This window comes from Cricetulus griseus, chromosome 3 (assembly GCF_003668045.3).
Source record: "Cricetulus griseus strain 17A/GY chromosome 3, alternate assembly CriGri-PICRH-1.0, whole genome shotgun sequence".
Classification (NCBI taxonomy): domain Eukaryota; kingdom Metazoa; phylum Chordata; class Mammalia; order Rodentia; family Cricetidae; genus Cricetulus; species Cricetulus griseus.
In genome coordinates this window covers 47,105,497-47,131,260 of record NC_048596.1, presented here as the reverse complement: position 1 = coordinate 47,131,260, position 25,764 = coordinate 47,105,497, and the positions used below count along the sequence as shown (strand labels likewise).

The 25,764-nt window shown below is 36.8% G+C and overlaps 2 protein-coding genes across 2 annotated transcripts; both read right to left on the bottom strand.

Moving 5' to 3' along the window:
• Positions 1–5,507: 5,507 nt before the first annotated feature.
• LOC113830634 (olfactory receptor 9I1-like) lies at positions 5,508–6,457 on the bottom strand. The gene is given in 2 exon segments (XM_027406779.1): positions 5,508–5,857; positions 5,860–6,457. Coding segments are annotated over 2 exon segments (948 nt in total).
• Positions 6,458–15,778: 9,321 nt separating this feature from the next.
• LOC113834772 (olfactory receptor 9I1-like) lies at positions 15,779–16,690 on the bottom strand. The gene has a single exon (XM_027406778.1). It carries the CDS (start codon positions 16,688–16,690, stop codon positions 15,779–15,781), a length of 912 nt encoding a protein of 303 aa, XP_027262579.1.
• Between the last annotated feature and the right edge of the window lie 9,074 nt (positions 16,691–25,764).

Below are 25,764 nucleotides of genomic sequence, written 5' to 3'. Positions count from 1 at the left end.
CATAAGATATTAAAATTAAAAGGAGTTTTTATAAATCAAATAGCTCAAGCTTCCCAATTTACAGGCAAAACAATCTCAGGCCCCAAAATAAGAACATTGATGATTGAGATAGTTGATTTTCAAGCTGTGATAATTTAGGAACAATCTCATTAACAAATACTTTATCCACAAGTACCTTAGTTGTCACAAATTCAAAAGAAACCCCAGATACAGATGACTGAAAACTGAGTTTATTTTTCTTTAAAAGCTATTTGGGGGTGGGGTTCGAGGCAGGGTTTCTCTGTGGATTTGGAGGCTGTCCTGGAACTAGCTCTTGTAGACCAGTGTGGTCTCCAAATCACAATGATCCACCTGCCTCTGACTCCAGAGTACCCAGCTCTTTAAAATCCTCTATGGCTGTCCTCTTGACATCAAAAATACTCATGGAAATATGTATCCAGAGATGATTATTATTTGGTACTTTCCTTCTGAGCTTTCCCATTTTCATCAGAACATCTCTAAATGAACTTCAAAGAATGATGGAGGATCAAAGATTCCTGGTGATTTCTTATGCATCATGCTTGACCTCCTAGGATTTATATAAAATATGAAAACTTTGCCACTTACAAATTCATCTTCCAGGCCCTTCATTTCCATTCCCAAGCCTAATTATTCACTTTCAAAGTGCTTGCTTTCCATCATAACCAACACAAGACAAGATTTAAAAGAAAATAAAAGGACTCACCATACTTAATGTCGAGTTGTTTATGAAATGATTTAGATGTCAGCAGGATTAAAATCCAAATAGATACATAATGGTGTCATTAAGTGCTAGAGTACTCCTTTATTATGCACAAGAACCTAGGATCATTTACACACACTCCCAAAACAAAACCCAAGTAACCCAAATATGCAGATAGACTCTCAGAACATAGATTGATTATTACGATCATCTTACTCAACCCATGCCTCACTTGTAAGAAAAATAAACCAAAATAAATTACCATGGAATGACTTTATTGAAGACAATGCAGTAGGATGGTGTATATCATTGGATAAACAGACAAAGAGATGGTGTCCATACACAATTAAGTATTACTGAACAATCAAGAATGAAGTCATTTAAATGAAAGTTGGTGGAGCTAGCAATCATCATGTTAAGTGAAATAACCATATTCAGAAAAGAAAACTACTGCATGCATTCTCTTCTGTGGAAAAAAATATTCAAATAAAATCAGATATGAAAGCAGAAGGGGGCTATTTGGAATTGAAGGGAATCAACAGGAGGGACAGAGAAGAGCAAGAGAGAATTAGAGAGATACTATATCCAAGTATATGATATACATATATGAAAATGTCATAGATAAAACCATTGTTTTGAATAATTAGCATGCAACCATTTAAAAAGGAAGGCAATTTTCCTCTATGGGGGAAACCTAAATCTTTGTACATCTTCTCCTTTCCTTGTGAACTCAATGTATTCCAAAACTTCTGAGAAGCATACGGGTTTTATTCTCAAAGACCCAATATTGTCTTTATCATTCTGCAGAAATTTTCTGTAACACGTTTATAATTCATAGTTATTTGCTTAATGTTTAACCTGAAACAATTGAAAGGTAATATATACTAGTTGCCCTTTAAGAAAAGCTATTCATTTTCAAACAGGATTTTAACACAAAACTCTATTAAAATCAAATGGAGGGGAGAGGAGGAAGTGAAGGAGCAGAAAGGTTGAGTTGGGGAAGAATAGAGGAGAGCAGGATGAGAGATATCATAACAGAGGGAACCATTATTGGTCAGAGGAGAGATCTGGCACTAGGGAGATTTCCAGAGATCTACAAGGATGACACCAACTGACAATCTACTAAATGGTGGAGAGGCTACCCTAAATTCCCTTCCCCTATAATGAGACTGATGACTGCCTTATATGCCATCATAGAGCCCTCATCCAGTGGCTGATGGAAGCAGAGGCAGACACCCACAGCTATACACTGAACTGAATTCTGGAACCCAGTTGCAGGGAGGGAGGAATGATGATCAAAGGGATCTGTACCAGGCTGGTGAATCCCACAGAAACGGCTGACCTGAACAAGAGGGAGAACATGGACCCCAGACTGCTGTATGGGAGTCCATCATGGGACTGATCCAGACCCCTGAAAGTGGTTGTCAATGCAGAGGCTATGGAGCCTCTGGTAGTGGATTAGTATTTTTCCCTGGTGTTAAGAAGGGACTTTGAGAGCCCATCCCACGTGAAGGGATGCTCTCTAGGCCTGGACACATGGGGGAGGGCCTAGGCCCAGCCCAGGATGATGATGTGGAATTTGGGAAACCATGTGGAGGGCCCTACCCTCTATGGGGAATGGAGAGGGGAGGGGTAGGAGGCTAGTGGGGGGTTGTGGGGGAGGGGAGGGAGAGGGGAGAAGTGTAGGGGAGCCTGTAGCCACGCCTGCTTAGGGGCTGGCCACAGGTCTGCAAAAGAAAAGATAGCTATAACCATCAAAAAAAAAAGGAACATGCCATATGGTAAACTTTACAGCTTTCTCGCAGAGAAATCTATTTCTCTTTATTTCCTAGTCCCTATTCAATTAAACCAATGCTGGATTTAGAAGTGGATTTCGCTTTCCTCCTCTAAAATCCAAGCACATTATTTAACTAAACTTTAATGTTTCTGTATTGTATCAAAAAGCCAATTGATGTAATACAGAATAAAAAAAGAAGTTGGAGACTGTCTTTGTCTTCTCTTGGATCTTTCTCTCAAGGTGTACACCCTCTCATAATTGTTATGCTCTCATGGTTACATTCCCCAACATATGTACATACACAAGCAAACATTTCTCTGCTGTTTATGTCTGAGTCCCACACAGCCAATGAAGACCTGCTGTCAGCAATCCCTGGACACCCTGTAAAGAAAATGGGCCACACCTCCTTGACTGCACTGGATCCAACTTGCTCCATTTCAACTGACACTCTGGCCAGAGGTTCGGGTACTGACTTCAATCAAGTTGAGGATTTCAATTGAGATCTTCAATCAAGCGAATCCCATCTAACATGGACTGGATTCTATCCATTCAAGGCTTTCACTATACTAACATTTTCTTCCTACAGGACCCCACAAGGCTATCATCATCCCATTTCAGCAGGAAGTAACTTGGAGGATGCTACACCCCCTTCCCCCATTGTTGTCACTTAGGATAGTATATATACCTAGTTAGGGATAGCTTCCTATTGTTTATGGTTGGATTGGAAGGAGGTGTTCAGGCTTGGACACCTCTTTCAGATGACTTTAGGGTTTAGTTAAAATAGATAGTTAGGATGTGACATAAGCAGATTGTTGTGTCTTCTATATTTCACCTTTATGATTGTTAATTTTGGATACTTCACACTGTTCAGTTTTAATCCTCTTTTAGACTAAAAGGGGAATTGTAGGGGAACCTGTAGCCATGCCTGCTTAGGGGCTGGCTACAGGTCTGCCTGACAATGCCTACGAGGGCGTGGTCAGGGTTATGTAGAGTAAGAATTTGAGTTGGCTGGGTTTCACTTTCAGTTTTCAACCCCTTTTGGCTTGCATACAAACCGCTGCCACACCGACTGGCTAGGTCACTCTATAAGTAAGGCTTTTCCCTATTAAATACCCTTATATTTCTACTTGGCTCCATATTGGTAATTTCCCACTATAGAGAAGGGATTGACATGTGAAATTAGAATTTTGTAAAAGTTAAATTAAATAATAATAAATAATAAAAAAACAACAAAAATGGAATTCATTATATACATGATAATGTATTAATTAAAAAGCAATATTACTTTTAGAATAATACATTCAATGAAAGCATATCTTGTAGGTTGTCAGTTTTTATACATGTTTATTTTTATATTGATAATCATAGACTAGTTCTTTTTATTTAGTTCATTTTCTTTTACCATCTTGGTTTATAAACATTTTCAATCTACTCAACTGTTACAGAATTGTGGCAAAGATCATAGATTGATATAAAAAAAACTAAGTCAATAGAAAAGAAAAAGAATGGTTGATACTGATGGCTGATTTTTTGTTGGAAGATCTCATATTCATATATATATATATATATATATATATATATATATATATGAGTTATACCTCATTTTAGACTAAGAAATTAATTTGCATAAAACTTCACCAGAAGGAAAATAGGATTTATTCCAGGCAACTGTACTGGCCTGTCCTTGGTGTTGTGACAGGATATACCCTCAACAGCAGCTACTAAGAGCTCCACCTGTACACTAGGTTCCCTTTTAAAAGGTCTCTGTCAACCTCCCATATTTCTCTCTCTTTCTCTCCCTCACTCTGTCTGTTCTTCTCTCTATCCTTCTGTCCTTTCTCTCTCTTTTTCTCTCCTCTCTCTCCCCCTCTTTCCCCTCTCCTCTCTCCTGCTGCTCCTGTGTCTGGAGGCTGGTCTCCATCCTTCCCTTTCCCCCCTTTATAATCCCTTTCCCTAATTAAAAAAAAAAAAACCTCTGTGCTTGAAACCAGTTGTATGGAGTCTTTCTCTCATGTGCCACATTTCTTAAATTACAAAGCCGAGAACTCTGAAGAACAATGAAATATTTCCTTAATTTCAAAATGAAGATTTTATTTGTAACAATGTATTCCTCATTTTCTTGAAACTCAGATGAGACAATTTACAATAATGAAAATTTATGTCCAAATCAGTTACTACCTGATATAGGCTTTGTACTTAGAAGTGAAGGAAATGAATATTATACTCTGAGAGGTTTTTCAATTTTGTATAGGATCCCCAGTTACTCTTCTTCTTAAGCAAATATTTGCCCCAGAAAATAAGTTATGCTTAAACTATATATGTGTGGGGGGGTGGGTGGGTGGGTGTGTATGTGTGTGTGTACATGCACATTGTGCTGTGAATAACACAGGATGTTTAGTGAGACTGTCTTATAACATGGACAAAAGTGTGAGCAGGAACTGTGTTGTGTCTTTTAGCAACTACACTATACTTAGCCCTTGTAGAGGCCTCAGAATATGAAAGGTGGCTTATTTTATCTGGAAACTCTTAGCAGAACATGACAAAAAGAAGAAATATAGTAAATTAGTGAATATCAATATTGTTTAAAAAATTTGTCAATCAGGCCAGAGTAAATAGACAATTTAATGAGGCAGGGAGTTGGTGCTATATCATCATACTGCCTAACTATAGTGAACAAGCATTTATCTATCTCAAGGGAAGTGAAAAACTATTTTTCACAATTTAAAATAACCACATAATTTGACCTTTTAACAATTTGTAATGTAGATGTAAACTGAGAAAGAAAGGAAGTCCAGAATGATAGAGCAGGATAATAGTAGTTACAAGTGTCAAGTAGCTAGCTGGCAGTTACAAACAGAGATAACATTGAAGTACAACAGAATTTCAAGTATGAATTTCACCACTTTGTATTTTACACTCTTCAACACTAGCTTGCTTTCTCTGTCCAAGGTATACTATACCCCTAGGAAATATCAATATTGGGAACAAAAATGAAAGTGGTCCTTTCACTCAATTTTGCAAGGTTTGAGAAACCTGGAATCTACCAGTGACCTTTCTGAAGGCTGCCTTAACATCTTTGTTCCTCAGGCTATAAATAAGAGGGTTCAACATGGGGATGACCACAGTATAGAAAACAGATACTACCTTGTCTTCTTCCAGGGATTTTCCTGAGCTGCTCCGTATGTACATGAAGATGAGGGTACCAAAGAAAATAGATACAGCAGTGAGGTGGGAGATACATGTAGAGAAAGTCTTGACTCTGCCACCCAGAGACTTCATGCTCATGACAGCCTTGATTATGAGCAGGTAGGAAATGAGTATTACCAAAGCATTGGCCAAAATGACAAAATTCCCAAAAAGACAATGATAATCTCAGCATTTGTTGTGTCACTGCAGGCCAGCTTCAGCAGAGGTGGAAGGTCACAAAAGAAGAAATTGATGTGATTATTTTCACAGAAAAAAAGAGAAAAGGTACATGTGGTTCTTAAGATGGCCCCAAACAACCCACCACCATAGGCTCCAGCCACCAAACTCCAGCATCTTCTAGGGCTCATGGCCACAGTGTAGAGCAGTGGGTTACTAATAGCAACATAACGGTCATAGGCCATCACAGATAGCAGGAAGCATTCTGTAGCTGCACAGATGGTGAAGAAGAAGAACTGGGCAGCACATTGACCATAGGAGATGATCATTTTGTCTTTGGCCAGTGTGGCCAGGATCTGAGGGGTGATGACTGAGGTATAGCAGGCATCTAACACAGAAAGATGGCTCAGGAAGAAATACATTGGGGTATGGAGTTGGACATCTGCCTGTATGAGAATAATCATACCCAAGTTTCCCAAAATGGTGACCATATAGAAACTGAGAAACAACAGAAAAAGGGGAACCTGCCACTTGGGAAGGTCATTAAAGCCCATGAGAACAAACCTGGTTACTGTGGTGAGGTTATTCTTGGCCATTTAATCAATGTGAACTATTAATCTGTGAATGAGGATGAAGTAAAAGAGTAACAGTGACAAAATACACCAACTCCTTTTCACTCTGGTAGAAGTTGAGTTTGCAACTATGAGCTTAACATAATGCTTGTTTCAGAAATCTTGATCCATGCTTATTGTTCTGGAGCATTTCCTAAATTTGACAGAGCTCAGACTTATGCTGTTGTTTCTGATTCAGATTAATTTGGGCTTATATTTAGAAATTTCTGTGAAGAGAAGGCACAAGTGACCCTTAGGTTTGAAAGGAGCCAAAACAACATCTATTCCAACCTTATCTCGTGTATCACACATATGCCATATGCTTAAATAAAGACAGAGTCTGTCTGTCCATACATTCCACACAGTGATCTCAGCTTAGCCTTTTCTGACACTCAAATCCATCTAATGCCTTCTTTTCATGTAGTTCTTATAGATGTTTGAAGATGATATATTTTCTGTTCATGTTGTCCCTGTAGCACATATTTATATATTTTTCTAATTATGTGTTTATTTAAGTAGGCTGAGAAAAACGCCGTATCGGGAACAAGCAAGACATGACAGAGGCACTTGCAAACAGGCCTGATAATGTGAATTAGTCCCTCATATCCCACAGATGCCTGGAGAGAATCGACTACAGGCACTACAGAGAGTTGTCCCTTAATCTCCACAGATAGACTGTGTTCCAGAACACACACACACACACACACACACACACACACACACAGAGAAGAGAGAGAGAGAGAGAGAGAGAAGAGAGAGAGAGAGAGAGAGTAACAGTAGATAAATAAATAAATATTTCTTACATGGTCAACATATTTTTCTCTGAACTTTAGTCTTTTTGCATCTAGCTCAGAGGCTACCAAATTCAACATATTGTATTTTCATTATTCTCTTCATTATATGGCTTTGATAAAGTAACTTGCCCCCTTTGCCTCAATTTCTTACCTATAATATGGGAAAACCATGCCTGTATTATAGGGTTATTGTGAATGTTAAGTGGTTTCTTTGTTTATTTTTTTGAGACAGGGTTTCTTTGTGTAGCCTTGGCTGTCCTAGAAGTAGCTGTGTAGACCAGGCTTGTCTCAAAATCACAGAGATCTACCTTTCTCTGCCTCCCAAGTGCTGTGATTAAAAGCACACACCACCACTATCCTGCTAGGATTAAGTAATTTAATTTGTGTAAGAGGTATAATGTCCAGTTCAGAAAGACCTAAATATAGTCATTTATTATTATTATTGTTAATATTATTATAAATTTTATATATGTCTTATTGGTTCCTTTTCTGAGATACAATACATTTAACTCATAGAAATTCTCTATATTTACCTCTGTATCTAATTAATAGTGTATTTACAGATTACAGCTTGCTAGAGGACAGATACATATACATAGGCAACTTTGGCACAATAATTTTTGTATTCTCACTAAGTGAACTGATCCCTGTATTTCTTCTCGTCAAAGAAATCTTGTCTTTCATCCCTGTCCTATACAAGAACTTGATCTTCTCACAAGTTCTGTGGTTTGCTTCTTATTGGTTATGGAAATGGTAAATGATGTTTTTCTATTACAATTATATGTATCATGCAATAGAGAATTCTGTTGATTCTGGGAAAAGATTTCAACTATCAAGTGAAATTAATGTTCTTTTCCTATGCTTTATTAGTTTTTCAAGACAAACTTTGCATTTCCTACAATTTCTTATCTTCATATGTTCCAGATCTGAGTCACTTCATCTCCAGGCATGATAATGACCATTTTCCATATGCATTCTGTCTCTTCATGAAAGTTCCTAACATCCAGATGGTCTTTAAAGATTCTTCACCGGAACACAGATACCTCTCTCCTTACTTCAAAGGCATTGATACTTAAATAGGTTACTGACAATAAGATCCCTAGACAGACACTATTGGCACACTATTTATGGAAGGGAAACTGAAATCAGATATGAAAACTCCCCATTAGCTTCACATACAGAAGAATTACTGTCCATTTTAAAGATCCCTTCTTCCATTACCCTACATTCCTTCCCCAGAACCATTTGCCCATTATCTTAAAACCACATTCCCCACCATGAAATCCAGGTTGAAACTTGCTGACTGAAAGCTGCTAATTCTGTAACAAAATGTATGAGCACACAAAATATATTAAGAATTTATTTTTAAGAAGCTTAACCAGGAATTTTTTGGTGTAGAGACATGAGACTTTCATTATAAAAGCCATATTACTAAAAAATGGCCCATTTAATGTAATGTGTCTTTACCCTTTTCATAAATAATAATATCAATAAACCTATACAGATGCCTCTACACTCCATATTTTGACAAATTCCTTTGTGTGTTACATATACATTTATGTGCATTTTAGGTATGTAATTTTAAAAGTGATTTAGTGACAAAGAACCTTAATTTTTCCTAAGGATCAAATGTGGTTTTGTTTACATAAATTTCTAAGTTATCTTACAAAGTAAACTTCCATGGTGAGACTGATATATCCACTTTTATAAAATGCTATTTAAAGGGTTTGAGACACCATCCAGTTGGTTTGATCCTAGAATAAAGGAAGCCAACAGCCTTACTGAACCCATTTTACTATTAGTGAACATTTTGAAAACAACCTTGGGGATTTTTATGAGTCAATATCATAATTTATAATGCACAATAAAGAATATTAGATCTTAGAGGGGAAGACAAGGATATGTTATATAAAGAAATTTTAAAAAGAGATTAATCCTAAAAATTATACTTACTTCAACTTTCAACATAGTCTCCCCCTCTTCCTTCTAGTTCTTGCAAGGGTTGAGTACCTAGGTGGTTGGAGGGTTATCAACAAAGGAGCTCAAAAATAGTACCTTTTCTTATCTTACTAGAATTAGTCTCTCAAAACACTGCTACGTTCGGAGACTGACTAATGCCAAGCATGATAAAGTTATTATTTCCTTTAAACTTCATGATCCCATATTGAAATTTTCAGAATTTTACTTTTATTATACATATAAGGAAAATGAAGACCAGAGGTATTAAATGATTTGTCTGAAATGTCACTACTGAAAACAAAGGATCCCACCTTGATAACTTGAGTACAATTGAACTAATTCATGACTTGCTACTTTTCTGAACTCTGGCGCTTTGTTCATTGAGTACCTGCTCTAGAACAATCACAATGTAACATGTTCTTCACACATTATTTTACACAACTGGTGATTCTAGGGAAGAGTTGTTATTGCTGTCCTTGAGGAGACTAAGCTTTAAAAGATGGGGTCAAAGCAGTAATTTGGAATCTAATGTAGGTTTATCTTATTCCAAAGATGTAACTCTAATGTAAGTGGTTTCAGCATATGGACCAGAAGGAAAGAATTCACATTCTCAGAAAAATCTCAAAACTAAGCTCTATAATCTGGTAAAAAGCCTCTCTCAAGAAACTGTATGTTCTAAAAGGTACCTAGTGAACCCAATGACAAAGAAATGAAAACCTTTAGTTACAAAAACAAAATAATTTGTACATACCTGTGAATTTAGATGGAAACTGAACTCTAAGGATGGATATGGTACCCTAAGACTAGAAGATCTGGGTCTGGAGAGATACCTGATCAATTAATAGCACTGGCTGTTCTTTCATCTTTTATCACTGATTTGGATTCTCTCCTTAGAAGCCACATAACATCTCACAATCATCTACAATTCCAGTTCCAGGGTATCCGATGCCATATTCTGGCTCCTGCTGGTATCAGGCACATATGTGGTGCACAAATTGCATAAAGCAAAAACATTAACACACATAACTTAAAAGAAATTAAAAAGAGAAGGTCCAGTAGCAATTGCTTTATTGTCTCCCTAATTTTGCCTTTGCTGGTTTGTTTTGAAATGCCCAGTATCTTTCCTGGTTTCTGAGATGATATAATCACCCTGCTCAGCTTGGAGAACTAGGATTCAAATTACTAAAGGCATTAAGTATTTTTAAAAAGCAACTGAGATTACACACATGATTCAATGTAATAGGACCATTTGAGAATTTTTTGCATAGCAACTGAGTGAGTATTTAAAATGCATTTGGGGATGGCATGTAGAAGGTACACAATGGAAAATATTCCCCTGAATTATAAATCAGCCCAGAGACAAGTGCTAAGACTCCTGGGAAAAGCTCCCCCATTGTTTCTCTCAGGAAGAGGCTTATTTTTGCATCTTCTCCACATCTGTTAGTGGATAAAATCTAACATTTGAGATTCCATGGCAACTCCTAAGACTTCTAGGTTCTGGAGATCAACAGCAGCTTCTACAGGAAATAGGCATGTTTTGCTGAGTTAGTCAGTTGCCTGAAAGTCAGACCAAAGGTCTTCACCTAAAATTCTCTTTAGGCTATACATATTTTTATACCCACTGTGTAGTTATGACTCAAATCTGAAACCCAATAGTATTGACTTGCTGATTTTCATACAGAAGGATGATTTTTGACTTGACAAACAAGTCTAGGGTAGGATATTCAGCTGCTTCTGCACTGAGCAGTATGCTTTCCCACCCCTTCAATGGATCCATTTACAGAGTTCTCCAGCTACCTTTTTTTTTCTCTGTTTCTCATATATTTCCTGCCTCTGAAACCCACAGTCTTTATTGCTAGAAACATATAATTTGCATAATTGCATTTGTATTACGTAGTTCATAATTATTCATTAGGGGTAGTCTTGTTTCTTCAACTTCATGGTAGATTCTTACAGTCCAATAAACAGATGTCTTCTTCAGTTAGACCCATCCTAGCCTGTTTGCTTTCTCTTACTTGGTATCCTAAGATTGAAAATATTCTAGTATAAGGAGTGTCACTGATGTTATATACGTTCTAAGTATCAAGGTTTGGATAAGCATTTTGATATTTAGCAAGCATTTGGCCTACCCAGGGTTTTGAGATTGTGGATGCCAGGTGACAAAAAGATACGCTGCAAAGAAAGGAAGTTACTAAATATCAGAATATCTGATGTGTATCTTATAAATAATCCAATGTAGGCACATATATAACAAAAAGAAAATTGACAAATCCCAAGATCACACAAAACAGCTAAATGAAATAACACAGTCACAATACATAAACGAAGAACTAAATACTTAAATGAAGTATTTGAAATTTCCATTGTATTAAGTCAAAGAAAAGAGTATGTGGAAAATCTCACCAATAGAATGTGTAAAGAAGAGGATAGAATATATGAGCTGAAGATAAAGTACAGGAATGGAAGCAATTCAATGAGGACAAAAACAATGTTAATACAAAAGTTGGGTGAGTAAGATGACCCAATGGGTTATGGAGCTTGTTGCAGAGTCTTAAATACCTGTGTTCAATCCTCACAACCCACATGGTGTAAGGATACAACCCACCTCCTGGAAAGTTATCCTGTAATCTTCACAAGTATTTCCAGCACATGTTCTCCAAACCCAAAATGCATTAACTAATTTAAGACAAAGCAAAAAGGGAGACTTACAAGATATGTGGGAAACTATGAAAATTTCCCTCATAATCATGATGTGCCTAAAAAAGAAGGATTTAATTCTAAGGTATAGAAAATATTTTAGGACAACCAAGAAAATTTCCAAAAAATAAGGAAAGATATGTAATCTAGATAAAACAGGCATTTAGAATAGCAAGCAGACAAGACCAAAAAACAATTGAGATCTTTTATCATGTCATAATTAAACTATCAAATAAACAGAAAAAGAAGGAAATATATTTTAAGTGGCAAGAGAAAAACACCAAGTTACATATAAAGGCAACCTTATGAATTTCTCAATAGAAACTTAAATGGCTAAAGCTTGGAATGATACAGTTCAAGTTCTGAAAGACAACTACCTGTCAATCCAAACTTTATACTCACCAAAGCTATGTCATCATTAAAAGAGAAAAACAAACTTTCCATGACAAGAATAAGCTAAAGAAGTTCATGATCACTAGCCAAGATATTTAAGATTCTTGAAGGAAACCTTTGATTTGAAGAGAAAACGAATGAAAAAAGTCCATGATGCCACAGGAAAAAATAAACCACACTGGAATAATAGCGACATAACAGAGGAATAAGAAAGCAACTGACTCTACACAATCAACAAAATGACACGAATTGGTACTTATCTTCCCACAACAACGCTGAACATTACTTTTCTTAAATCTCCAATCAGAAGATAAAACCTACCAGATTGGACCAAAACCAGCAACATCTATTATCTCAAAGAAACTGTAACTAAGCACAGACGACAGTTGTGTCTTTATGGTTAAAAGATGGAAAAGATATTCCTCCAAAATGGGCTGAGAAAACAAGTAATAGTTTTGATTTTAGTAGCTGACAAAATGGACTCCAAACAAAAATTCAGAAGACAAAGGAGATCAATTCATAGTGATTAAGAGAACAACCCATCAAGGAGACATTTTAATTTTAAGCCTATGAGTACTAAACATAAGTGTATTCAGTTTCATAAAACAAATACTACTTGATGAACAGTCACAAATTAACCACAGCACAATAATAGTGATTGATCTCAGTACTCAAATTAATTGACACAACAACAACACACACACACACACACACACACACACACACACACACACACACACACACACTACATGGAAATATCTTAACTAAATGACACTGTATGCCAAAGGGTTTTCATTCACACTTATAGATCATACCATTAAAACACTATAAAATTCAGATCCTTAGCAGCTCATGGATCTTTCTCTAAGTGGTTTATGAATTAAGACCCAAAGACAAATTGACAAATAGAGGAAAATACTGAAACAAATGATTGTATTCTATATAATAACAATGGTGAAACAAAGCTATAAATCAGGAGTATGAGGCCATAAGATATACAGAAACTTAGAAGCTTGTGGAGATTAAACAATATACTATTAAATGATGAACAGGTTGTTGAGGAAATAAAAATGAAAGTTTAAAAATTCTAGAATTGAGTGAAAATACAGCATACCAAAATCTACAGGGTAAAATGAAGTAATTGTACAAAAAAGGTATAGGTCTTAGTGCCTACATTGAGAGAGAAGATGCTATTGTTCAAATAGCTATCTTTTTCTTCTTTAGTGCCATCCATCCATTGCTTACATACTCAATGTCTCTTTATATCCTCAAATGGCATGTGGTTCCATCCAAAGCATGCACACTCAGTACCAGAAGAATGAACATGGAAGGAAAATGTTCTGAGTGTTGAGTTCCTACAGCAAGATTCTAGGAAGATATTACTTGTATCTTAATGACTGTGAGCAAGAGTTGTTTTATAGTACATAGGCAGGTCACTGGGTTAGTTGTGCTGTTATTTTGGTTTTCATATGAAAATGTCAAACTATTTGTATAGTTATTAAATCAGTCTATACCCACCAATGTACACATCCTTTCTAATATGAAGCCATGTTGCTTTTAAAATTTTAGAAAACCAGGAAGCATATTCAGGTTTTAAACATGAAACTACTGATTATTACTGAAATTAAGCATCTCTCCATAATTCTAGTAGTTATTTGTAAATACTGTGTGTGGGTCAATATTTTTTCCTAGTCTAAATCTCTTTCATGTTTCTGCATTCACAAAAGATATTGAAAAGCTTTATTAGCACAACATGGGACAGATGCTGAACACAAACTCAATCAACAGAAAGCTCTCTTTAGTCATCTATTCTAATTTAACGGTCATTTCCACATGGAGGGAAAAGAGTAAGTGCCTCAAAAAATGGCACTGAGATTTAAGAGTTCACTGGCACAAAGCAATATGCTCAGTAAGAAAGATGTCCTTGAAGATGGAGAGAAGGATTGACAGTAAGGAGATGGGAGGTCATCCAAAAGACTCGGGTTCAGTTTCCAGCACCTCAAGGCAGTTCACAGCCAACTGTAATTCCAGTCCCAGGTGATTTGTTGCCCTTTTCTGGCCTCCTGAGGATACTGCATACATATGGTGCACCGACAGGCACACAAAACACCCAAAGTAAAAAAGAAAGCAAAAGAAAATTTAAAGAAGGTATTCTACAGTTACCTTTGATTATGTGAGGTGTAATAAATATATTTCCACAAACAAACATGAAAATTTGTTTGATTAATACATCTTCCTCTGTCCACTGCCTTTTACAACCCTTAGTTCATATTGTTATTGAATTTTTAAAAAGCAGCAACAGTATAGGGTTGATATCACAGGTATGAGAATGTAAAGAAAGGATCAATCTATACTGGCATGAGCTATCTAGGAAATTTTTTACTTATCATCTTACTCAATAATTATACTATATTTCAATTATGGATTGCTGCATTTACTTTGCATCCAAATATTTACCCAAATTCTTATAAGTGATTAGAGGCAAATAAGATTTACATTCAAACCACCCCATGCCTTGTCTGCTGCTGTATATTCTGAGTGCTGTGCATCTGGGGAAAATGTTTTCTTTATTACTAAAAGGAAATGTCATATGTGCCAACATCTTCTCATCTGCCTTTGAAGTTAAAAAGAAATGCAAATAGAAAAGTTCATGTGACAGAAATTTATTTCAAATGCAATTTCTGAGATCTCCTCTGATTTTTGAGGCCTGATGCAGGAGCTATTGTGCTCATAGGTCATCAAGTCTACTGTAAAGAAGGGAATGAGTCGCTTAATTGCCTGCTTCTGTGCTCTCTCACATTGCTAACCCTAAAAGCAGGATACTTGGAAGGCAGCTTCCAATGAAGTAGGCGATAGGGTGAGGAGGAGTGACATTGCACTGTCCTTCTGGAGCCAGAATTTACCCTTGGAGGTACCTTCCCATAGGTGAGGTGGCTAAATTGATTCTGAAGTCGTCAACATATCAATAAAGAAAGAAGAAAGGCAGTGAGTTATCAGGACAATTTGAAAGCTCTTTTATTCTAGCCCATCATAAAGAAAGACACTGCAATGGAAGGAAGAAGCCTGTATTATATATTTTACATATAAAAAAACAAAACAGCCAAATAACTCAATTCACAGGAGGCCTGAAATGTAATGTTTCACACAATAAGTACAATAATATGGACAGCAGTGAAGACAATATGGAAAGTATACCAGAATTTAGAGTAAAAAAAAAAATCACATAATCCCTTAGACCTTCTCTAAGTAATGGCATCAGAGAGCAGCAGGACATAATGACAAAAAAGAAAGATACTTCCATTCCTGGATAGAAAATTCATGACAACTTTTCTTCTTGCCTGGAACAACTTACCAGCATTCTCTCTGTTCATAGACTCATAATGCATATATTGCTGGTTATCTATCAGGATATTAATAATATGCATACAAAATTGACAATGAGGAGAGATCATGTTACTCAGCTCTATATACTCTGGGACACCTGCAGTCTATTAGTGACCTTTCTGAATGCAAATTTAACATCTTTATTTCTCAAGCTATAGATCAGAGGGTTTAGCATGGGGATGACCACAGTGTAGAAGACAGACACAACTTTGTCTTCCTCTAGGGATTTGCCTGAGCCACTCCTTATATACATAAAGGTGAGGGTCCCAAAGAAAAGAGCCACAGCAGTGATGTGGGAGACACATGTGGAGAATGTTTTACCTCTGCCACCTGAAGACTTCATTCTCATGACAGTCTTGATGATGAGAAGGTAGGAAATGAGTATGATTAAGGCATTGACCAAGATGACAAAATTCCCAAATAAAACAATGATAATCTCAGCATTTGTTGTGTCACTGCAGGCCAGCTTCAGCAGAGGTGGAAGGTCACAAAAAAAGAAATTGATCTTACTGTCTTTACAGAAGGAGAGGGAGAAGGTACATGTGGTTCTTTGAATGGATCCAGACAACCCACACATATAGGCTCCCACTACCAAACTCCAGCATTTTCTAGGACTCATGGAGACAGTGTAGAGCAGAGGATTGCTAATAGCAACATAACGATCATAGGCCATCACTGCCAACAGAAAACACTCTGTGCTTGCACAGAAGGTGAAAAAGAAGAACTGAGCTGCGCAGTGACTATAGGCAATGACTGTTTTGCCTGTGGCCAGTGTGGCCAGGATCTGAGGAGTGATGACTGAGGTGTAGCAGGCATCCGTTACAGAGAGATGGACATCCACCTGTATAAGAATGACCATGCCCATGTTCCCAAGGATGGTTATAAGATAGAAGATCAGAAACACTAGGAAGAGAGGAATCTCCCACTCTGGATGGTCAGTAAAACCCACAAGAATAAATTCAGTTACTGTGGTGAGATTATTTTTTGTCATATTAAGTGTGAACTGTTTAGTCATCAGAAGATAAAAGTGTGTTGTAAAGAATCCAGGACTGAAGACCAGTCGTTTCTCTCTAGTAGGTATTAAGTTTGTATTTCTGAGCTTACTTACACAAGTGCTTTTCAGGAATTGTTGAATTTGACTGATTTTCCTTAAACATTTCCAAATTGTATGAGGTAGCTCTTCAGTTGCTCTTTCTGCTTCAAATTAATTCTAGTTTACATTTGTAACTTTCTGTGAGGACAAGAGAGATGATTCTCAGGTTTGGGGAAGACCAAAATGCCCTTTTGTACCTCTGTTCCCACCCCATTACTGAAAAGTGTCTTCTTTGCTGCATATATTCATCTGCCATCCATATGAGACTCCCTATCCTTAGGCAGTCCAACCTGTTAATTCTCTACTTGAAGCTGAATCCTGACCCTGTCCTCCCTCCCTCCCTCCCTTCCTCCCTCCCTCCCTCCTCCCTCCCTCCCTCCCTCCCTCCCTTCCCCCTCCCTCCCCCATCTCTTTTTCTCCCACACACTGACCTCAGCTTTTGTCCTTATCCAGAAATCAGTGTAACCTATTTTTTTTATGAAAGCCTTAAAGAAGTAGAGAGTGGATGAGCCTGTTTTTTGTGTGTTGAGTAATCCTTTATTACATACATCCTTATATTCTTTTTACTATTATATCATTTCCAGGATATTGCCTATTCAAATAATATTAGAACTACTTTTTTCCATTTCAGTGTTTACCATTCCATTTCAAAGATCCATCACATTTAACATACTGTGCTTCAAAAATTTTTTCAGTTTGTAGCTTCCAAATTGAAATACATCCAAACTCACAGTTTTCCTATGCTTTAGCTCTGTGCCTTGTGTATCATTATTTAATCTTATTGTGCCTCTATTCCTTTGTGAAATCATTTGTTTTCATTGTTAATTCTTTTATCATTATTGTGATATTTTATACATATTCATAATTGTTCTTTACTCTTGCCCATTTACCCTAGTGTTCCTTCCTGTCCCCCTGCAGGTTACTGTCTTTCCTTTTATCAATTACTACTCTCTCTGAACAACATAGGCTCCACATATCAGGGGAAAGAAATGATACTTTGATTTTTTCCCCCATAACCCTTTCTTCTTTCCCTGTCTCCCCTAGCCAGGCCCCATCCTCTTGCCCCATAGTCCCCTTTCTATGTTCATATCATTCATATATATAATTGTGTGTACATGTGCATATATGTGTGTTCTTAAATCCATATTCTTATAATTTGTAATCATAATAAGGAAATACATTTCTATATTATTGGGGTATTGTCAATGCTAAATAATTTAATGCTGGAAGGAGAGTAGAGCAGTGCTCACCATAAAGCAAGAGCTAAACAGTGCTGGCCATTATTATTTTTGTCATTGTAATCATCAATTTTAGATAGCATCTACTGACAATAATGTGTTTCTTTCATATTTTACTATACAGTTTCATATATCTTTAAATAATATATGTTTTGCACATATGTAGTCAAATATATATGTGTGTGTTTCAATATTTAGTGATTAAAATTTGTACTCTTACTAAAGAAAATAAATACTTTTCTCTAATTCCTGCTTACTTTCTTCTCCATTTTAACAACTTTCACTGTTTTACCTCATTCATGTAACACTCTGTATCACTTGAGTTAAATCTTCTACACCTTTTCTATGGGTTGGTTATTAATAATGAGAGATATTTTTTCTTATTTTTATAGAATAATACCATACATTAAAATAATAATAGTGCAATTGCAGGGATTGAGGAAAACTTGCCATTATGTTTCTGCTGCTTCTAAAGAAAGTATTCAAATATGAGTAGAATGAGTACATTTTCCTTGAACTGTATTGATTACTTAAATAGATTATATATAATTTTTAATATACTGTCATGACAATGTTTGCATTTCATAAAATATCTTGTTTCCATTCATATCACAACACATGCTTGTTCTTGACTATTCTGTGACTACAGTCTGGATCCTCATGAAAGTGCCTTCAGACTTTGACTGGATCTGTAAAGAAGCTTTCAAAGACATTTCTACTGTTCTAGAACATTCTGTTTTGAATATTTTATAGGCAGTTGACAGTAAATAACTAGGAGGGTGACACCAGGCTCAGCTGTGGATGTAACATGATGTAATATTGACTCAAAATATAAAAATTCTTCTGAACTTACTTGAGATGGAACCAGAGGCCCATCTAAGACTCTTGCTTGATTCCACTCTCCTTTCCTGGTACTCTTGAATCACTTGCCGAGTATTTTGACACCATGTCATTATCCAATTCAGATTGGAATTTATTAACTCAAAGTCCTTGAATCTACAATTAAATTCCTGAAGTCATTAAGAATTTATTTTCAAGCAAGAATTTTCCTTGTTGTAACAACATGAAACTTTTGTTTCACTTTATATTCATAGTGTGGAAAAATATCCCTGTGGTTAATTGGAAGCTTCTCACTTTGAAACAAAGAAAGAATGTGGCTAATTTTCAATATCTTTCTCATGATCTAATTCTTAAATTGCTTAATTACATTTTGGCCTCTTGACTGGTATGTGGAATCCTTGTAATTTTGCTGTTTAAAGAACCTGAGCAAAGACTAAAGGGCAGCACACTGAGTGGAGATGCAAATGCAACCATACTAAGACTCTCTCTCTCTCTCTCTCTCTCTCTCTCTCTCTCTCTCTCTCTCTGTCGCTCTTCTTTCTCTCTCTGTCTTTCTATCTCTCTGTGTCTCCCACATTCCCTGTCTCCAAACCCACATCATATTAACTTTCTTACTTGCTTCATGAATGCATTATGGACAATCACAGTAAATCTCAAAGAGGCTATGGAACTTGTTCATCAAGCTTATTTGAATAAAACCAAACCCTGTACTCTTTTGATCACATTGAATTTCTATCTTCAGAAACAGAATTGTATGCATACCTCTGTCAAAAACTTAAACACAGACACATACTTCTTGAATATCATTAGCAAATAATAATTAGGTTTTGCTTTGGACTTTTGTAGTAATTTTGTTTTTTCTCTCTTTCCTGGTTATGAGTTGACATAGACTGTTTGCCCTGTGTTTTCCTTGGTGTGTCTTTAGGTAAATTGCTTAACCAAGAAGCAAGTATGAATGAATTTTTCAACAACCTAGAACTGACATTTTTAAAGCTGGCTGAGTTTGGTTATTTCATCTAAAGACAATTTTCATGATATTTTACTGAAGAAAAGTTTTCAGAGGCCAGCTAGTATGTTCAGATTTTGTGTAGTATTATTTAAGTTGGGGTTTGAGAAACTACAATTTTAGATTGTGGCCAGAGTAGAGAGAGGCAATAAGTCTCCTTAAACACAAAACTGCTTACAAAAGAGAAGTAAAAATTCTGTGTCCAATGACCACTTTTTGTTAGTTCTTTGAGAGTTTTGTGAAAAGCATTTTGATCATATTCATCCTCCTGTGCCAACTCCTCCTAAAGCCACACCACTTTATCTTTATAGGATACAGCTTTGTATCCTGGTTTTTTTGTTTAAACCCATCAAGTCTACTTTGTGCTTCATATATACTCTTGAATGTGCAACCATTACTGAAGCATTGTCTAAAACCTGATTCTCCTTCTTCCAGTATCTACCAATTGCCAATAGTTGCTAAAACTTTTTTTCTAGTAGAAAGTGGTGAACACATACACCTACAATTGGTTGATGTAAAGATAATAAGAAACTTCAGAATGTTCAGCCGTAATCAGAGATATATACCACACACCCTTTACTTCCACAGCTCAGGGATGATTGCAGAAGGGGAGACAGAAAGAGTAAAAGAGCCAGATGTGATGGGCGACTAGAAGGATAATGCGGATTTTAAGAAAGCCAAGGATATGTGTGGGTTGACAGTATTACCTGTAATATGTTTTGATTATACCACACAGAACATAAGATGATGAGGTCTCTCAGGAATCCCTAGGGGAAGAGCAGTGTCTTAGCCAAAAGTAAAGCAGCAGAGAACAGTGGGACCTAAACCTCACACTTTAAATTGTAACCTTACTACAATCTCTTTCTTCTTTTTCTTCCAATGGATGAATATGTTTGGTTACATTAAAGCTCAACAGAGCTAAATTCCTAACTTCTGGAATTAATGGCTCAAAATTATTGCGCATATGCATTGTGTTCTTACTTTGCTTCAAGCACATGCTAAGCACTTTTAAAAATGTTATTCCTAATTTACCTTCACAGTAACATTATGAAGTAACAAGAGTCAAACTTATTTTGGATATGGAGAAACTGAGCTCTGGGTACAGTTATTTTTCCAGACATGCTACAACTAAAAAGAAAAGCTTTTTAGATTCTACTTTGGGCCCCACACTGCAGTTGAACTTATTTAGGCCATCTTTCTTGACCAATCACAATATGATGTGTTCTGAACACATTAATTTACACAATCCTATGATCCTATGAGTTATTTTGTCCTTGAGGAGACTTGAACTCGTATAGTTAAATAAGTTTCCATGCTAGTCAGTGAAATGATTGGCATCCTCAAAAAATCTTTCTTTGTGGAAATAAGTACTCAAATGTACAAGGTTGCTTCCCCCTAGTGGATGAATGCAGCATATGATAATTTAGAGGGAAATCTTGTGTCTAAACTCTATAGTCTAATATCAGGCCCATTCACATGAAATTATGTTTTTTTTTAAGTTTCAGTCAAAACATAACTCAGTCTTACCTACTATATTCCTAGGATAAACAATGTTCCATGAGATAACAGTTTCCAATAGCCAAGGCTAAATCTCCCAGGCACCTTTCCTAGATTGTGTGTGACTTATTTTAGAGCCATTGTCTTTCCAGGGTTTCCAGGGCAATAGTTATATGAAAATTACTTGGCAGAATCATCTACACTTCTGTGAGAGCAATAAAGCAGAACGGTTTCCCTTGATCACAAATCAGCTTCAGAGATGCTTCTGGGGCTTCTAAGAAAAGCTAAACCCTGCAGAGAGAATACAACCTGGAAGACACTCATTATCTCATTCCTTCGACTCAGCTTAGAGGATAAAAGCAAACCTTTTGGGATTACATGGAAACTCCTAAACATCCTGAGTCATACAGCTCAATAGCAACTCCTTCAGGGAATAAACTTTTTGGCACTGAGTTAACCTATGTTCTGCTCAACTTGTTATTGAGGAGCTTGAAGTTGAGGACTTTCCATGAAGGTCTTTTATACAGTATTCACCCTCAATCTTGCTAGATACGCACAAGTCAGTACATGGCAGTTCCAGTATCGGCTAAGTATTTCATAAGGAAATGTGATTATTGAATCGGGGAGTATTGAGTATGGGTAGTCTAAATGCACTTCATTTGCTTCAGCTCTGAGTAGCACATCTGCTACCCTGGCTTAAAGATAAACTTCCAGAATGTCTGCAATCACCTTTCTCTCTTCCATTTCCTATCATTTACTTGTCTCTGAAATCTACATTCTCTTTGTTAGAACCATTCAATTTGCTCTGAGTGTCAGTTGTTCATCATTGGTCCTTAGTGATTTGCCGCCTGTAGCACACAGATGATTCCTAGAGCACCTTGCTCCTCACCCTCTGCTCTGTTTACTTTTATCCACTTAGAATTGAGGTCTCAGAGCTCTTCCAGTAGAAAGGACTCTCAAAGATACCCTCACCTCATTTCCTTCTAAATGACAGCACCTGGATAAACTTTTTGATGCCTAGCAGGCACTCAGCCTAGACAGGGATTTCAACTGCAGATTCCAAATGATTTAACAATCTATTACAAGGAACAGAAGCAGCCTATTAAATACTGGGACTCCTGAGAGTTAGCATGGGCAATTGTAAGTGTCAATGCATATTTTTTGGCAATATTGGTTGTTATTTTCTGAAAGAAAACATTGAAGTGACTCTGTGGTGAGTTAGTCTGTTTCCCCGGAAGTTTGTACAGTACAGTGAAAATTTGGGGCAGAGTAGAGGAAGAGGATGGACATCGCACAGTCAACAGTGATGAGACAATTAATTCTGGAACTGGGCAGGTACAGGTGGTAATAGAAGTTACATAGCATCTATTACCTCCTCCCTTCCTTTTGAATGACTGGAATGGATACCTGGAGCACTTTGGTTAATTATTGTTGTTGTTATTAAAATTAGACATTATGTTAGAAGTTCTGCTTAAGGTATACGGAGTTGCTGTACCTTACACTTCCTTTTAAAAAGACTTGGAGCAGGGAAAGTGGGTGTTTCACCAGCAGAGTGCTCACAGAATACTGCACTTTAGAAAATGAAGCAGGAAATGCTTAAGCAAATTTTCTTTTCATCAAGAGTCCAATGTTGTCCTGTTCCTTTTGAAGCATTGGATGTGAATTTTAGCAGACATTCTTTTTTATAAACAATGGATTAGGATTTTTGTATGCCATGTCAATCATTCATTAACTACATACCATCCTCAACAGATTGGATGTGACTTCCTAGGCATGTCTAGAAAAATAATTAATGGAGTAAATTCTCTAGGAAATGATGTAGTTATGAGCTGTTTATCGTCAATATTCATATACGGCAGTGGTTCTCAACCTTCCTAATGCTGTGACCCTTTAATATAATTCCTTATGTTTTGGTAACCCACAACCATAAAATTATTTCATTGCTACTTCATAATAGTCATTTTGATACTGTTATGAATTGTAATGTAAATGTCTATGTTTCCCAATTGTCTTAAGTGACTTCTTTAAAGGTCATTCAACCCATATAGGGGTCATGACCCACAGGTTGAGAACCACTGAGCAAGAGACTAATCTAGGATTTGAGATTTTTAAATGCCAGATAGAGTTTGAGAATTAAAACATAAGCCTTCTCATGATATGATGTTGTTTGAAATAGACCACCTGGAAGGCAAATAGAAGAGATCATATCTCTCTTGAACAAATCATGCATGAAGTCATCCAGATCAAGTATTACAGTTAGATGTTGTTCCATTTTATTTGATTATTTAATTTTAATGATTTGAACTTAGAAAGTTTCAGTACCAAGTCTAGTGGATTTATAAATATTGAAGTAAGTATAGAAATGTCTACAAAATATATGCTAAGATATCAAAATGTATAACAATAAGTTGTATAAAGTTTATAATTTGCATTAATTTTGTATGAAGAATTGTTCCAAAAGTGGCATATTATTAGGAATAAATTATTCCAACAGGAAACAATGTAAGAAAAAAAAGGAAAAATAGGTAAACACAACCAAGAAAACTTGGGAAAATAAAAATGGGGAGACAGGTAAAAACTATCCTGACATAAAAGCTTAGTGTAAAGATAAAATAAAATACATTTTTGAAAGAATTGGAAATATATCTCTAGATCAAATAACAAACCTGGAAAACACATCAAAGTGTGCACAAGAAGCATGTGTACAGTGAAGGTGGTGCCTTACATCCTTGAAGGAAGAAATATTTATTCAACCTCTGATGGTAGAAGTGGTTAACCCTTTGGGGAGAGAAGTTTGAAGTGTATCTCATGACTTAAAAAGCAATTAAAGTGGATCCAGAAACAAAACAACAGAATAAAATATTTCACTTTTCACAAGAATTTTTTAATTTTTAAAATTTTATTTATTTATTTTACATCCCATTAACATTTCCCCTCCCTCCTTTCCTGCATTCCTTCCCCACCTCCCATCATCCCTTCCTTAATCTCATCTTCTGTTTCTATTTAGAAAAGGGTAGGCTGAATAGCATGGAGCATGTTGTGCTCCCCACCCCTGCCCAACAAAGCCCCAGAAACCTGGGGGCAGTCTCCCGACACCCAAACCATCCAGCATCACATCTGCTAACTTTGGAGCCTTGGCTGAACCCCCAGCAGGAGAGGTGAGTATCTGGGACAACCCCCCCCAGCTGGAGGCCTATAACCTCTAAGTCCTAATCACCTGGGGCACATTGCATACACCATCCACACACACCAAAGCCCCAGAGACCTGGCAGCAGTCACCCCCAGACCCCAAACCAATCAGCACTGCATCTGCCACCATTGGAGCTTTGGACCTGCCCCCACCAGGAGAGTTAAGAGCCTGGACCATCCACCATGCCCACGCCCCCAGCAAAGTGGAGGCCCCTAACACCTAGGTCCTAATGGCCTGGGATACTTTGAACTCCCCATCCCCACCCACCAAAACCCCACAGACCTGGAGGCTCCCTCCCTATGCCCAAAATCATCCCACACTGTATGTGCTGTCATTGGCATCTTGGCCCCACTCTCACCTGGAGAGGAAGAGTGACCACATAAGCCACAGGATCCACCTAGACAAATTGGAGGAAGAGAGATTCCCTGAAACTCAGGCTCCACTTGCATCCACTGAAGGAAGAGATGGGTAGAAGACAGTAAAAGAACGCATTCAAGCTTCACAGTGGTGGTGCATGCCTTTAATTCCAGCACTCAGGAGACAGAGAAAGGTGGATCTGTGTGAGTTCCAGACCAGCCATATCTACAGAGAGAGAGAGTTCTAGGACAGGCTCCAAAGCTACAGAGAAACCCTGTCTGAAAACAAAACAAAACAAAACAAACAAAAGAACACATTCAGCAACTTAAGGAGTGACATGACACCATCAGAGACTAGGGGTTCTACACCAGCAAGACCTGAATATTCCAACACAGATGAAGCAGAAGAAAACAACCTTTAAAAAGCTTTATGAAGATGATAGAGGCCCTTAAAGAGGAAATGAGAAACTTCCTTAAAGAAATGAAGGAAAAGACAACCAAAAAAGAAGAACTCAACAAATCCCTTAAAGAAAGCAAGAAAAGCAAAAGAAAGAAAGAAAGAAAGAAAGAAAGAAAGAAAGAAAGAGCAATAGAACAGGGGAAGGAATCAGTTCAAACAGTACAAGACTTGAAAAATGAACTATAAGAAATTAAAAAAAACCACAAACTGAGGAAATAATGGAAAGATAGAATGAAGTAAACAGTCAGGAACCACAGAGTCAAGCATAAGCAAGGAAATACAAGAGATGGAAAACAGGATCTCAGGTGTTGAAGATACATTAGAGAAATAGATTCATCGACCAAAGAAAATGTTAAAACAACAAATTCTTTACACAAATATCCGT